Source organism: Argiope bruennichi, chromosome X2, assembly GCF_947563725.1.
Source record: "Argiope bruennichi chromosome X2, qqArgBrue1.1, whole genome shotgun sequence".
NCBI classification, from domain to species: Eukaryota; Metazoa; Arthropoda; class Arachnida; order Araneae; family Araneidae; genus Argiope; species Argiope bruennichi.
In genome coordinates, this window is record NC_079163.1 from 18455849 (window position 1) to 18473754 (window position 17906).

General features: G+C 28.6%; 1 protein-coding gene across 4 annotated transcripts in view; it reads left to right on the forward strand.

The window, feature by feature from the left end:
• The window catches only part of LOC129960209 (uncharacterized), a 213753-nt gene that overhangs the window by 183786 nt on the left and 12061 nt on the right, over window positions 1-17906 (forward strand). For all 4 annotated transcript variants that reach the window (XM_056073442.1, XM_056073443.1, XM_056073441.1 and 1 more), the window contains 2 exons: window positions 13160-13307; window positions 16003-16165. In XM_056073442.1, the coding sequence (XP_055929417.1) occupies window positions 13160-13307; window positions 16003-16165 (311 nt within the window). The remainder of the gene's footprint in view (window positions 1-13159; window positions 13308-16002; window positions 16166-17906) is intronic.

The following is a 17906-nucleotide window of genomic DNA, read 5'->3' on the forward strand; positions in this document are numbered from 1 at the left end:
CAAAGAACATTTTACTTTTCTCAAACATCCCAGTTGTTTGAAGGGAATAACCAGATCATTTTGTTTCTGAACTCATTCGGTACTCGGATGTATTCTGGAAATAAAATGACTCCGGAAATGCTGTTTACATCGTTCTTTTCTAAAATATTAGTGTTTGATTCAAACGCAACATTTATACGAGTTACAAAATGCCTTAGAAATTATTTGACGGGAAAACAGGAATAAAGAATTATAAAAATCGTGCCGATTAAAATATTTTCATCTAAATTAGAAATTCCCATGCCGCAAAATTGAGTATATATTTTGTACTATTTTGTTAAATGAGCTGTGCATACTGTTACGTTTAGAACAGCTTCTAAACATGACATGGAGTTCACAAGATTTGTCTTATTCCAATAGATAGTGTCGTCTATTTTTCTTAAAATTGTTTTTTAATTTTTTTTTGTCTTAATATCAGAATTCTGTATTGATTTTCCTATATAGACCATAAATCGTCTATAAACATTGAAATCAGAATACTAAGGTTGAGATATGTGTGATTGGATTTTTCAATTGTGCTAATTGTCCGTTACAAATTTGACTGTAAGCTTTGATCCTTGTGTTTTAAAATGTTCAGAGGATCCTGAAAGTCTTTTGAAAATTTTAAGGGCTGGTTTGGCTTACAAAAACAAATGTTTTTTCAAACAGAGTGTGAAGCCAGAAACACGAAGGAGGACCGCTGCTTGGAACTCTTTATCAATGAATTAGGTGAAAGAAAAAGATATACCGGATATAATGTACAACATAAATTTAATGAAATACAAATTTACGATAGCGCAATAGCCCAGTTCCAAGAGTAACATGTGAGGCTTGTCTCACTTCGTACAAGCAAGTCCTTTGAATTTTTATTTTCAGTATTTCAAAGGTGTTTGTTATTGCTACTATAGTTAGTTACTTATTTAGCAGCCTGCATGCGACTTATAATATCGTTGTTCATGCAATTGGATTGTTGTGCTTTAACAAATTTGCATTCCATTAAATTTTCGATTTACATTTTATCTGATATGCCTTTTCTTAATTCAATGACAAAGAAAATCCTTTTAATTTATGGCCCCATGTTCAGTTGCAAAAATGACTTGTTTTTCTATGTTTGGCCTACACTTAAAATTGTCTTTGTAATAATTGTGCTTTCTCTTCTGCCCATGGATAAAATTCATTATCTCCACCGTTTAACTGTTTTGAACGTCTGCATGTAGTTCAGAAGTTACCAGGCTCGAATCCTGGATTCAGATCCCGAATTCCCCGACCTCCGAAACCGAGATTACCATAGGTTACTAGATGGTAATCTGTATTTCGGAGGACGGAAAATTCGGGATCTGATTCCACCGAAGATCTGCCTAATATGTGGACTTGGTGAACACTAAATTTATCATCTTGGATCGACCTTCCTTCTTTGATTTAGTATGAAACTTTAATGGGTGCGTTACCAATTTAGATATTGTCCATATTACCTTAGCAAAGTGCAAAATTATTGTCACTATCGCCTGCGGAGGCTTAAAGTTGCTAATACCATAAATTCTATTTATTTATTCATTTATTTTTTGAAACCAGCTACTTTATATTTATGTAATTGTACTTTCGTTAGTAACCGAAATAATTGCGATGATATCTACTTTCGTAACTTTTAAGCAGTTCAGTTTCATAATTCTTTAGATGCTTGAAATTTACAAGCGTTAGGAATTCAATGGAATCGGAGAGCTCATAATTCTCGTTATTAATCAGAACGACGCATCTGTTAAGTATAAGACGCGATCTGCTTTGTTTAATAACAGCCTCGTAAGCCTCGGAAATTTTGTGCAACTATTTCATAATCTCTTAAATTGCTAGCTTAGACTACAAAACGCACTAATTCTCTTGATCAGAATAAGATACTGGAAAATGTGCAGTCACTGAATTTTAGAAAGATTTATTTACTGCATGTACTTATTTTCACACTGCAGAGTTTGTACTTATCTATTTCAAACTTTGTTCTTTCTGGTTTTATAATATATACCATAGTTATATGAATTATTATTTGAAGCTAGAATTTTAAAGCAGCAAGTTCATTTCTGTAAACATTTTTACACAAATTACCAATTTGGCTACTTATTCTAATGTGTATATAAAAACAAATTAGAAAATTCATGTACCCATTTTTATATGGGTTTGTTTTCCCCGATTTCGTGGAAACAGTTCTTGGAAATTAGGAAAAGGGGAGAAAGATTTTATGACCCGCACACAGGGCTTAGTGACATAATTGTGAGCTCGACAAATGGTAAATTAATGATGCGGGTTCTCTGACTCTTGTTCAATGTCTTTGACGATGATAACTTTTGACATTCAGAGAGTGTTCGATCAAATAGGTTATACTTCTGTTTACAAAAATTTAAAAAAAAAGAAGCTCTTTTTAGAATAAATATATTTAGCATAATCAAGTATAAACTGTTCAGTTGTAGTTTGTGTTGACTCTTTATTTCGGTCAAAAAAACTTCTTTATTGAAAGCAATGTTCTATATCTAACTATAAAAATAATCAAAGGTTATTTTTTCATGATAATTCAAAATAGATCAACAAATAGGTACGATTCCTTATTTTCTGCGCTATGCGAAACAGTAGCGAAACACTTTTCTGCCAATTTCTAATTGCGAATTGCATGTTTCTATGGTATGAAAATAAATCGCACATTTGAAACTGGCCTTTTTTTAAAATTTTATTTATTTATTTATTGTTCTACAGAAAAAAATCATTGAAGGGAAAAAAATAATTGTTGGCATAAAATTGATTTCCTGTTTTATTATTTTCAACGGACCTCAATATGTTTCTCAAAGGATTTAACCTTGGCATTTCAACTTCTATAAACTTTATCAAATATTGAAATTAACTATAAAAGTATATGAAAAAAGTTAATTTAAAACTTTTTGTAACTAAAGAAAATCAAAGTGCCGCATTTACAAATCATTTATTAGTAAATCAATTGAAAAATGGAAAAAAAAAATAAGATTTCAAATGGAACTGCGTACCTTTAAATGCAAAGTAACGAATGCCAAGTTAAAAATAAAACTCGTTACTGATCAATAGTTTACAATAACTAGGAAAATCTTTTGGCGCTGTTTCGCGAGAAAAAATACCCCAACAACGACTAGAATTTTGCCTTCACTGATTTTTTTCTCATAATATATTTTAAAGAAAAACTTAGCATTTATTTTAATGTCTTAACCCATTCAAATTTGTTGATATGCTGCAGTGCAAATTTCACAAAAAAAAAAAAAAAGTAATTTTTATGAATGTTGAACAAGCATGTACGTTAAACTAGTCGATTTAACTTTTTTGACTTCTTGATACCATTCAATAATCTGTTTTCAGTATAATATATTACATACATTACTATTACACTTCCATGTCCCTAGGTGGCAATATGATCTGGATATATATGTATAATGAATTAGTTAACTGATTGATCTAGGTGAAATCAACCATCTTAAACGTGAAGACTGTTTCTTTGTAACTAAAGATGTATTTAATATATTGTAGATGATTCGTGTTTTTCTTTTGATAACGCTTGTGATTTAGATCATCTACTAAAAAATATATATACAGGTTCACATATTTATAGGCATGTGTATATCTCTTCATCTTATACTTTTTATTAATATACTAATATGCTTTCTCGCATGAAATGGTTCTTTCCGTCAGCATTCAAGAAGTGCAGGTAACATCTTTGATTTTCGAAATTTACGCACTCAAGTAAAGAGTTATCTATAATTAAAATATTATTCCTCTTGGATAATGAAAATATACTTATAAGGTAACATTGAGAGAAAATGTTTGAAATTTACATATCGAGTAAGCATAAATTTTGACGAAAAATTGCAGTTAAGGTCAGTTTACTGTTTTCATTCATAACAGAAAATAAAATAGTTGCTAAAACAAAACATGAAAAGGAATTCTTTATTTCTTAAACGCCTTGTAATTATCATTTCGACGATTTTAATTACCTTCGCAAGGAGAAAAAAAACTTAAATAAGAAACTCCATTCAGGTATTGAAAAGCTTTACTAAAAAGAATCTTAGCGTAATTACGCACGAAAATATATGATGCATGTATTTTATGATAATGAAATCCTTTATTTATTCCAAAATAACATTTTATGCTTAAATGAATGAGGGGTTTTTTCTGTTAGCTTCTCATTATTTTCTAGTTGAAAACTTTTAATGAATCCGTGCCTTTGTTTATTTGTGTTTTTTTCATTCTGTATGTGTATTTGCATTAATTGGAATGATGAGTAATTGGAAATTTTGTTCCGAGTTTTTCTTTTCATGAAATTTTTAGAAGACTTAATTTAGATTTTTTTGCAGGGGATCATCATTTATGATTATACGTAATATCGCATTCTCCGCTTTCTCGGTAAATTATTTAGGAAGCTGGTTAATCATGATGAAGCACATTTTGAAATTTCAAATCTTTCTGCTATTGACATAATTTGTAAATAATGAACAATCACTTCAATATTTTTGTTTCCATAAATGTACCCATTATACTTCCCGGCGTTGTTTTCTAAAATGATCCAAATTCATCCATAATATATATTATATGTAATCGAAGTATTTTCTACAGGACGATTTTTATTTATTCAACTGTGTTAACCTTATACTTCACGATTTTTTGTAACGTTAATAGATGTAGTAAACGTTATCATTAAGGGAAAATACAGGGTGTCCCACAAGGTATGCAGCGTTTAATATTTACAGATTCGGATAGAATACGTTAAGATGAGTATTTTGATTTATAACTCGTGGGGTCTCCTAATATAGCTCCATGATCTAACTACGCACATCTTATACATCAAAATACTCGTCTTAACGTGTTCTATCTGAATTTGTAAATATTAGACGCTACATACCTTGTGGGACACCCTGTATTTATTTGAACTTAAATGTTTAGTTTTGATCAAAATGTGTAATTGTTTGGTGATATTTTTATCGAAATATTTCCTACTGATGTCAAAAATATAAACAAGATTCATTATTTAGAATTACTTTAAAGGGACAATAGATTATACTAAGCTTTTTTGCAAGTTATTGACTCCGTTATGAATTTTTTTTTCTGTATTCATTGAAATATAAATAGTTCAAATATTTAAAAAAAAAAATACTTTATCTGTATACATTTTTAAAAAGATTTTAAGGAATTTTGTTTTTAAAGAAAATTGAAATCATCCATATTCTCTAGTTTTTAAAGTTTTCTTTTAATTTTGCATTATTATCATTTAAAAACTCTCTGTGAATTATTTTATTTCGTTTAAAATTGAGTTTGTGGAAAAATTAGGTATGCGTGCTGAACTTACATTAAAATTTCATGTTCCCCAAAAATTAAATTTACTTTAAACTATATGCATGAAGTCGAGACCTAAATTGGATATAAACTTATTTTATTGCATAATAAGAATCATTCATATAGTTTTTTCAATTCCTCAAAAATCAAGAATCAGTTCAAAGACATGTTAATCTGAAGAATCATTTTAAACCTTTTTGTGCTTGCTTTCAAAACATACTGTTCTGACCCATTAACAGTTCATTTTATTTCATTACACGTAATTAATTAATTAATATCATTAATGCGAATTCGTAAAATCCAAAAGAAGTTCTTTGATTAAAAACGAATTTCAAGGTACACTAACAGTTGTGATAAATAATGTATGATGAGCACACTCAAAGCACAATGCATTCAGATTATGTGTTACAAAAGTAGTTTTCATTGTTTATTGCAACGGGACGTAAACAGAACAGAGCAATTCAATGGTGACATCTTAAGATATGGAACAACTGAAGAAGATGAAAATACCTATGATATGTATGCCTATGTTTTGAAGGAAAGCATATGGAGTGCTTGTCGCTTTCAATTCGAAAATTATTGAGTGTGTAAATTGGAATAAAATTGTTTATTTTCAAAGTAAAAATATAAATTCAACGACGTCTTGTTTTCTCATTTCTCTGAGGTGTCGCGCCTCTAATTATATAAAAGAAATTATGTACATCAAATTATATTAATTATAAGTTGATTCTATTCTAACCATATTATAAATAGAATCAAGTTAACCTCCATCAAAACCCATATTCAATATCCAAATCATAAAAAAGGATAAATCAGCCACAACTGATTAGGCTACCCTATGTGCTACAACGTAAACTAAAACTTCTTAACATGAATCTGAATTTTTAAAAATCAACTGGAGATCAAAAAATTTTATTTTTGTTCAATGGCGCAAAACGAGGCTAGTATATTAAAAAAAAAAAAAATGTCACATAAACTTAACTCATTTGATTGCTTTAGACAAGTGCGCAAGTATGTGTCTTTTTTATAAAGTATGACATCACTTTAAAGTCTTGACGCAGTATTTTAAACAATTATACAGGTAGCTTTCAGCCATTTTGAAATTTTATTTGAAAAATTGATTAAATTGATATTGTATTAAATTGCCTTTGAATATTTTTCCGTCCTTAAAAAATCTTAAATTCCTGTGATAACGCTTTTTTAATTAATTTACTCTCAAATCCACCACATTGTGGAAGTTGGGTGTACCGATGCTCCTAAGCTCATCTCAGTTTGAAATTAATAACTCAGGGAAAAAATTATTGCCAAAGAATTTAAAAAATACAGCATCTATTAATCATAAGTCTATTAATCATAAAAATTGGATATAAGAAAACCGTAACAAAAATTATAAACGGTAACTGTGCTATCTTTTAGGCAATTTTTATAGCAAGAAAAAAAATAAACGAATTCTTGAGACATTTATTTAACATGTAAAACTTATCTATGTGGTATGTAAATTAAATTATTGAATTTAAATTTTTATTTTGGAAAATTCGAAAAAAAGGGAATTTCTGAGCTTCCCTTGTTAAAGGTCTGGCATCTCTGTCCCTTACTTCTACAGTGAAAATTTTCTTTTCTATTAAGAGTATACTTTTTTTTTTTTTTTTTTTTTTTTTGAGTAATTATGCCTCCAAAAAATTTTTTACGGAGATTCGAACTTCTGATCTGAAACATTGTAACATGCTAAAGTTTCTATCTGTATTTTAAAATTTATTCTTTATTATGTTGGCAGATACAACCAACAAAAATAGCTCAAAAAATGTATTTAATATCACTCCTATACGTGAAAATAAATATGATGACTAAAACATCCTTTACAAATAAACAGCATTTTAAACAAAAATATTATTTTAAAAATACTTAAAAATATTTTTTCTTAAAAAAACATAACGAAAATAAGAATTGGTATCACCGAAAACCTTTTTTATTTAATTTTCAAAGGACTTAAAAGTAGTTTTTGTGCAATAATAAACTCTGAAGTTATTGAGAAAATCCTTTAAAATTTTGAGGAATTTTTAGTTAAAAATCTAATTCTCAGTGAACTCCTATTACCTTAGAAATAGCTACTAACTAATTCGTTTTCATTTTAATTCTTCACCAGTTTTATTGTGGTTCCTTGCGAAATATTGCAAAGATTAAAAACGTATAATTGTGTCTTATCTAGGGAAACAACCAGGCGAGTTCAATTCGTTGTAATATTATCTCATGTGCTGCCATCTATTGCTAGAATCGTTTAGCTCTCCATTAAATTATCAGATTTCACTTGATTAATTTTGAAACAGTGACGAACGAATAAAAGGATGGATTCACCGAGGAATGCAATTAATTCACGACATTTAATGAAATTTTAAATCTCCTTCTTTCGAATTTCGTGATTTTCGTATATCGTTACGGTCATTTTATCTCAACTTTGTAGGTAATGTTCTAATTTCAAATCGCAGTTTTGGTATAGATAGTTTATAATTTTACTGTAGTTTTGTTGTTGAATAACTTGTTTTTTTTTTTTTATTTTAATGAAAGGTGATTATCTTTTTTCTATTCAATCATTTAGGAGTTTTATAATTTTCACAATCTCTTTTAAAAAAATTTTTAAGTCATAGATTTTTTTTTTCTCTGTATCTTTGCCAAGATTCATAACTTTCCCTTGCATTTATTTGCATGGAATGATTTATATACTAAATAAATCTAGCATTTCTCTGAGATTAAATTCTACAGAATGCAAATATTCTAATGACATCTCTCATTTAAAATTTTAACTGTAGATAAATTTTTATTCGTCGAAATAAGAATTTTGTTAGTATAGCTTTTCTTAAACAGAATATATTCTTCAATACACTTTTTTGATAGTAGTAAAAGTGTATCTAAGTAAATGTTTCCATCTCTCTGAACAAAAATATCGTGTTCATTTCGAATTTTTTCACGAATTTTTCATATACCTTTACAAGTAAATGTAATTTTGGTTGAGTAGATTAGGTTTACTTATGGTATATATGATCATAATTTAAAATTTGAAGCAGTTATTGTTGGAAATAGCTTTTGCTGTATTTACAGCTTCTTGAGTGCATATTAATTCATTTATAACTGTACGAAATGATGAAGTTTTATCTTAATGATACAAGGGATCTTATAGGAAAGGATGTAGGAATTAACTGTAAAGGATCTTCAGTTTCGATTTTTAAGTTTTTCTTTTGTAATAAATCATTTTCATGAGCAGCCATTTCGTAAATTCAATGGATGTTATTTTATGAAACTTGTTTCTTTTTTTAAACAAAAATTCTGATGCAATGAATCGAAATATTTTCTATCACGTGTTATTTAACGATTACTGCCAGATAAAAATATGGGTATATTTGATTACTAATTAATTTTATTTGTAAGTCTTTTAATGCTTTAAAGTGTGTGCAGAATGAATAACGTTTGTCGCAAGAAATGCAAACTATTAGATCATATTTTTAAACAGTGTGTTTCTATCGATTTTTAAATGCCTTTTCAGATGCCAGGATATCAGGGAACTAGATCAATCGCACTGACTCTTCATGAGAAAATCGTAATTATGGGTCATTAGAAATGGCATCATTCTAAAAATACTTCGACCATTTATCTTAGAGCGCTGCGACAATGCTACTGCTTAAATCATAACGCAACTAATTAATTAAACAATTAATACAACAGGACATGTCACCATCTCTTCCCGCCCTGCCTGGAGTCCGTTTATTCTTAATGAATTGTTTGAGAGAACAAAGAGTAGAAACTTATCAAACCACCATCACCCTCCCCCCGGTTACTATATTGAAAACAAGGAAATGTTAACAATTAGATTATATTTAAAGGTCAAGACCTTTGAGGTATAACAAGAAATATAATTGATAACAGTTACAAAATGAGAACACAGTGAATTCGTTAAAATTTGAAAACAGGGACGAGAGGGAAAAATAAAACAGTTTAACAGTAAAAAAAGAATAAAATGTTTTGAATGTATGAAAGAAGATTTAGATAGATAAAACGCTTCGAAATACTTTGCGTTATAAGTTTTTACGCTACATATTGGAGAATTTTTGATTTTATAAAGAATTTAAGTAAGTGGTGAAAACGAAGAGATAATTTAATAAAGGAAGCACAGGAAAAACAACAACTGATGAATGAGTTTAAAAAATCCATCAACATGCATAAGCGCATGAGTTAACACTTAACTAATACTGTTATATTAGAAGACTTAGGAGATTTGTGGATATTACTACACTTCATGATCGAGTTTATGCAGCGAGGATGATGGCACTGAATGAACATTAAGATGGCATATCTAGAGAAATATTTACCTACCAAGTCCTCCATAATTGCAATACGAAGGTGAGATCAAATTGAATCTTTTGAGGTAGGCACCAAATGGGCCGTGTCCAGTGGGAAAAAGTATCTTAAAAAGCTCTTCCATGAGCTAGTTTGGATTTTGAAATTAGAAATAATGCTGAAGATGAGTTTAATCCCGTTTTTTTTTTTTTTTTTTTTTTTTTCCCAGTGCCTTTACCAACTCTTCATCATTAATTTTCTGAAGTAGGGCTTGACGTGACTCCTCGAGAGTTCGATGTTTGAATATGGCGTACTATCTATTATTGCAGCTTGTTTGACCAACATTTCGGCAATTTTTTTTTTTTTTTTTTCATAAGCAACATGTAGTGATTGTAACAAAAAGAATTCAAAATTTTCTTTAGTAGAAAGTAAAGGGAGAAGTAATTAAGTGTAAGTCGCATGAGTTCTGTATCGATTCCAGTTGCTTTAGATAGATACTAAATACGAAATTCAAACCAATAAATCAAATGTGCGGAAATGGAGAATTTTTTTCTCTCATCTAGGAGAAAAAAATTAGTCGTAACTGCTTATTTTTAACCCTTTGGGTACATTTGATTTATCGGAACGTTCCGTATTTGTTTGAATTTTTATTTCCATTTATTATTTTTTTAATTCTAATTAGCTTAAGTAATCTCAATATCATGCAGCAGTATATATTCTGAATAATAAGAAATAAATGAATTCTTACGTAAAAGTTTACATGTTTAAAAAATTAAATGCGCTTCAAATACAAAAATCGTTTCAAATAAATGTGTTGTCAGAGGGTTAGTACATGCGCTTCACTTTGTAATTTTGGTTCTGAGCCTAAAGTTTTCCCCCCTATCTTTAAAGCATAAATATATAACTTTATATTTGACAAGAGAACTTAAATATATAACTTTCATGGTAAATATTGGAGGGATTTCCACATTATTATACTTTAATGGGCCGTTCAATATATCGATTCAAATAAGTTGTGATATAACAAATTGAATCATTTTACTTTGTAATTTCACTCGGACTAATGAAATCAAATCGATATAAATATTCAATATCTGTAATATTCAGACGAATTTAACTCCTTCAAGCATAGTTTTTTTATTTTTATTTCTGGAACCATTTGTAATCAAAATATTTTTAATATATATTAGGTTTATACCACTTAACGAAGGAAGTACATTTTTAAAGCTTAAAAACCTTAATACTTTGATTTAACTTGTTCAAGGAATAAACCGCCTTGCTTGAAAGAGTTAAAAAGATGCTCAGTGTGTGTCAGTTGTCATCTTGATAGTTTGTAACATCATTTCCTTTAAAGATTTTTGAATTTTATTGTGTTTTTTTTTTATTTTATATGGTTCAGTTTAATATATAAAACTTTCTATTCTCTGTGGCATTTTAAATGTTAAGAAATATTGGCCGTTTAACCATTCATTCTCAAGACCTTCAATATTACTTAGATTTTTACTTTAATAACTAAAAACAGATATTTTAAAATATTGTCGAATGAGTTGCGATAAAATGGGTAAATGGACATTTTTCTTACGGGCCTATACAGTGTTTTTCTTTTTGGCCAAAAAGCTTTTAATCATATTTGTAAGAATTTCAAAGCATGGCAAAAGTTTTTGAATATTTACAAAAGACTATTATTATATATCCTTAAATTCTCTTGTTTCTTAATTATTAAATCCTTAAATTCTCTTATTTCTTAATTATTAAATCCTTAAATTCTCTTGTTTCTTAATTATTAAATCCTTAAATTCTCTTATTTCTTAATTATTAAATCCTTAAATTCTCTTGTTTCTTAATTATTAAATCCTTAAATTCTCTTGTTTCTTAATTATTAAATCCTTAAATTCTCTTGTTTCTTAATTATTAAATCCTTAAATTCTCTTGTTTCTTAATTATTAAATCCTTAAATTCTCTTGTTTCTTAATTATTAAATCCTTAAATTCTCTTGTTTCTTAATTATTAAATCCTTAAATTCTCTTGTTTCTTAATTATTAAATCCTTAAATTCTCTTGTTTCTTAATTATTAAATCCTTAAATTCTCTTGTTTCTTAATTATTAAATCCTTAAATTCTCTTGTTTCTTAATTATTAAATCCTTAAATTCTCTTGTTTCTTAATTATTAAATCCTTAAATTATCTTGTTTCTTAATTATTAAATCTTTAAATTCTCTTGTTTCTTAATTATTAAATCTTTAAATTCTCTTATTTCTTAATTATTAAATCCTTAAATTCTCTTATTTCTTAATTATTAAATCCTTAATTCTCACATCTGAGCATCAAACATATTATTTAATATGATTTTATAGAATTATTATCTGGTGTTAATATTACGATTGAACTGTTGGGTTTGAATGTCACTGGCGCCAATAGTATTGATGGTTTGCTTACCCTTTAGAAAAGATCATAAAAAATTATGTAGTCTCTTACCTTTTTCAACAACATTTTGTTTAGTATTTAATTGTTACGGCCATTATGATCATGAATACCCTTGTATTTAAATATTAAAAGCAAATAGATAATGTACGTAATACAAAAATATCTTCATCTGCGAGCTGTAAGTTTGTCTGAGAAAACTAATCAGACGGCAAAGTATACATTAAGAAAGTAATTAATAAGAATAAAAATAACAGTTAACAAGGCTGCCGATAAATGATGTAAGAGCATTAAGTTTTGATTCTCGAAATCATTTATTTCATAAAACATTGTGCTAGATATTTGTTCTATTTAGATTAAAGAAAATTCTTTGAATAAATTAGGTAGCGTCAAAAATTTCCAGTATTTATAAATCATCTAAATTCTATTTGACACAACCGCATCCATGGTTCTGGTAATGCTCATATGTTGAATTTAGATAATACAGTTTTTTTAGATGTATGTTATCAACTTTATTTGGCTTTTATTCCAATGAAAATGGATTGACAATTATCCACAGTATATGACTCCACTTTGAGAAGCTTTTCCTTAATCACTTGCGCTGGCAAGACGTGCCACGCCCGTCAAAAGACTTTTGTCACAAAATCGTCAAAGGCGTGTTGCACACGATAGCAGGCAATTATCACAGATGTCAAAGGGCTGTTTGCTACCCTTGGACTGAGATTGTATGCTGGAGCACAATTTACAGGAACAAAATCTTAAGTCGAAAATTAATTCATTTAAAAGATATAAATCTTTTTTCCGATTTCAATTAGGTATGCGATACTTTGTATGGCCTCGCTGCGAATTACAGTGTGCTGTAACACGCATCTATGAATCTTTTGCCAGAGCAAGTGGTTTTTAGTCAACCGCGGTGTTATAAACCTGAAGATTAATCTACTCATTTATTAATCAAATTGGATGGATGATTTTCATGTTTCGTGTTTATAACTGTTACTGAACAATGATTATGTTTTTAAATTAAACAATTATATTTGTGTTTTAATTTAATATTTGTTTTTCAGAGGCTAAATGGAAGCGATTTCACCCGTTTCGTGTTGTGCGAAAGATCTTCCGACGAAGAATTAAGAGGGAAGGAACTAGCGTTTCTGATGCCTCGAAGAAATCTTGGTCAACTAGTGAATTACAAAGTGTTCAAGATGATGGCACAGGGTAACATTTTTTGATAATCTTCATTCTAGTTATTAATAATTACTTTTTATTAATGAAATAATCCGAACTGAATATCGATATGCCATCAGTTAGTATATAGAATTTAATTACTTGATCAAAATGTGCTTTCTGGTGAATCTTTAGCGTCCATGTATAGAACTTTGTAACACTTAAAAATTTCTGGTATATTTAGATTAATTAATGAAACATATATCAGCATTTTTGTAACATTACAATATTTAATAATAATTTATAATTTTTTGTGACATGACATTTATATATTTGTAACCTTATTTTATAATATTTGTAACATTATCAGCATTTTTTTGTAACGATATAGTAAGTACATTTGCACGATGTCCATACGAAAGACAAAGGAGGTTTCAATAATCTTTTGAGGTTTTTAAAAATAATTTGGAATTCATAGTTCACAAGAAATCTTAGCGATTAACCCAGGAGTATGGTAAAAATGAAGGCCACTCCGGTACTGCTTTTTCTTTTTTTACTTGAAATAAAAAAAGGAAAAATTCTAAGCCACCTTTGTCTGAAATGTGACAATAATAACAGCGCCATACAAAGTTTCAGATTGCTTCATTGAAAATTTTTACTGCTACACTTAATTCAACCTTTCGTTAAGATAATTAATGAAGCTTTAATATATTAATAGAAATTTTTAAGTGTAAGTTTGCCATGTCACCGCAAACTCCAGTTAGTCAGAGAAAAGAATATATAAAAAAAAGCAAGCTGTTAGAAATAGGTGCCAAACGTTTTATCGAGAGCGAAAATAGATTGACCATCACCAGATGGATAGTCGCTAAGACTTGCCCATGGAAACTGTGACTCATATCTTCTAAAACTATTATTTCACATAAAAATATTTGTATTATCTTAAAATTCAAAATTAATGATTTCAGTGTAATTTTTAATTTTTAATATATATATTAATTTACTTTTATTTCAGTCTGAGACAATTTTATGGTGAGATTTAAACTCAACCATGAAACACTTAAATCGCATGCTTTTGCAAGTGCTAAAATTAAGATTAAAATTTGCCTTCTTTGAACATTACCTCCGAAATAGGATTTTAACTTCCTCTTTTATCTTATAGAAATACATTTTTTATTTTTTTTTTATTTTCACCCCATTAATTTGTAATAGCTTGATTCACTTAAATTCATGACATAAGAAGTATAAAATAACACATTGAAATGTTAATACATACCGTATTAATAGTTTCGCTGAGTAAAAAGTTAATAATCCAGGCAAGCAAGCCGGTTGCCAAAGGCAATTGGCTGTATATGAAACGTCACAAATTAAACATTGAGAAAGGAAAAAGACTTTCTTTTAAAAGCAAAAAGGTGTGTCTTCGACTTCAAATATAAACAGTAAAAAGTAACGGCTGAATTTATTAGGATTCGTTGTTGAATAAAAATCTGAAATTGCCCCTATCTACCAAGCTAGTAAAGAAATGAGTCCATCTGTCACTAAAATAAAAACTCCAATACTTCAAAAAATCGAATCGATTTTGAGATTACTTTGGATTCAAGTCTAATAATACAATCCGGCTGCATTGGGGAAATCGTTTTTCATTGCGGAATTTATGTCACTTGAATGCAGGGATTGGGCTTGTTACTTTCGAGAAAGAAATCGACCGTTAGGTTTGGAATCATGGGAGTCAGAATGCATCCTGCTCCAAGCAAGAGTTATCTCTGTGCTAAACTTTTACTTGTAAGAAAGATCTCGGTTTCTAAATGAATAGTTGTAAATCTGACTAACGGAAAATGATCATTTTTTTTTCTTTTACAATTTAAAACTGCAAATAAATGGAATGATTTTGCCAATCTTTTTTATATTTTTTAAAAATTTATATTGCATAAACACCATGCATTAAAAGCAGAATAAAATAAAAATTGATTACAAATTCGCAGTCTAAAAATATTAAATCTCTTTAATCCTTTATATTCCTGAAAACCATAAAAAATGAAGGGATGAATATATCCATTATATAATTATTGTATGAACTGATTAACCTAATCCCATGAGACACGAAGTTCGTATTTGAAAAGTTGCTGAAAAATCTTATACTTAAGTTATTTTCTTTTTTGATCTATATTACAAATAATAGAGGAATTGGCATTTAATTGGAATTTAATAAACGTGAGAAATACTTCAAAAAATTCGAATATAATTTTACCATAAATTTATCTATATTAAAGAAATTTTTAAAACATTTTATAACCACGTTGGTCAACTCACTCAAATGGAAATTTTAAATAAATAATTTATAATTTGTAAATTTTCTGTTGCCTGAATTTTTAAAATCATATTTTAAACATAATTGTAATGTTAGACCAAAGGGTGTATTGATTGTTGAGTCCCTCGTGACTCCAATAATAACAGGTTATTTTAAAGAATAAAATAAAAACTCTAGTTATTTAGGAAGAATATTCAGTTTCAAAGAAGAGTATCCAAATATAATATAGTTTTCAAAATAAGCCTCAAACGTTATTCATGGCTTAAAAAAATAGAAAAAAAAAAAAGAAGAAAGAAAAAACATTTGCTTCGAAAAGAGGACATTAAGATTTTTTCGCATCGAATACTTCTTTTTATTACTTTGCCACGCAGTTTTCTGTTTATTAACCTCCCTTTATTATTATTTTCTCTTATTTATTATTGTTTATTATTTTCTCTTTAGGAAGCGCGAAGTGACTTCTCCTCTGAAAATTGGCTTAAGTGTATCACACGACAGTATTTTTTCTCCTGAAAGCAGTACCAACGCTGTGAGTAGTGAAACACTAAATGCTTCGCATGGTTCATCGCTGTCTGTTCATCATACTACAATAAAAAATATGTTTAAGGTATTTTTTATGTTTTTGCATTATTTTTGGAAAATTTTCAATAATTAAAAAAAAAATTATAATATTAAAAATTCATCAGTATATTTGTAAATTGTATTACATTATAAATGCATATTAGAACATCTTTATTCCTTGTTATTAAGCCTAATAATAGTGAATCAAGATTATTTTAAGATAGTATCGGGCGCATTTTGAAGACCACGTGATCACTATGGGGATCAAATGGTCTTTGAAATGCGCCCAGTATTGTCCTAATGTAAGCTCAGCTTAAAGGATAGAATTTTTTTTAATGAAATTTTGAAGCATGTGACAAAGCCAGTTATATACCTTTTATTATTAGTGGAAAATATGCATCCCAACTGAATAACTGGCTGGTAATTCTGTTTAAAATGTGTCTCAAAATATGTCGTTTCCATGAATGAAAATAAAATAAGTTGCAACTGAAATGCCGTTTTAAAATTGAAGCAATTCCTTTATGATATTTTTCTAGAAAGTATCCGAAATCTATGATCTAAATTTGTTAAATCATTTTTTTAATCCAAGTTTTTAATTATCAATTTGGAAATTGATTTAAGCTGTACTAATTATAATATGATTCTCCTGATAGTTATAGAAGAAATAATCAAATATGATCTCTGGTTGATGTTCATTTTTGAAGTGATATATCAGAGATCATATTTATCATCTAAGGAGTTTTAATTTGAATATTAAAAAAGGAAAAATATATACTTTTATATATATAGGCTGATAATTATCTCCAAGACTTATAAAAATATTTTCTTACATAGACGCAAATTGTAATCATCAAATCAAATCTTGTTAAAATACAGATGGCAAAAATAATTTTCAGAAACGAGCTGTATTGTGTTTTTGAAATAGATATAGAAACAAAGCATTAGATTTTTATATTCTATTTGTCACCATTTTATAAAATACTAATATCTAAATCTGGTTCTAATTAAATTTACAAAACTGAATAGTGCGATATTGTAAATGAATATAATGTTTGAAAGTATCTCAAGAATCAGCAGTATCAACGCATTCGGGTGCATTTGTTTTTTTAGATTTAGTTCTAAAAGCGCAGCTTTTATACTGCTACTGAATTTCAGCCTCCAGCGCAATTGTAATGCTTCAATAATTTTCTAAATTATAGTGTTTAAAATTAAAAACTTACTCCCTTTTCTTAATGTCAAAAATATTAAACAAGATATCTCCAGTTAGAAAAAAATTTGTAGCCAATTAGCTAAAATGCCCATGTCAGGTTTAATTAATTCTTTTATGAAATTCCGAATTGTGCAATGGGTGTTAACAAAGATTATCAAAACAAACAAATGCTTTCAAAAAAACTTTTTACTTGCTGCTGCTGCCTTCATAATTTACGTATTGTGACTTTTCCGTTTTTTCTTTGAAATAAAGAAAAGACGCATTTTCTGAGCTTGCTTTTTGTTGAAGATAGCTCAAGTCGTCTTTCACTTTTTTGCAACATGACACAAGCATATTTTTCCCTCCTTCCCCTCTCTTGTGGTTTTCCGGGATTCTTTAATGTCTGTTCATTTTACCGATAATTTGCGGGAAGCTCCCGACCGACATCCACAGTCGGGGGTGGTCATACAATGGCTCAGTTGGCAGTTTTACGACCATATCCGTAAATACAACAGGCTGTCGGAACGGGACTTTAAATATATTGTCATCGCTATCTGACCTTCATCTATTATTGCGAGGTCCGTTCCAAAATAAATTT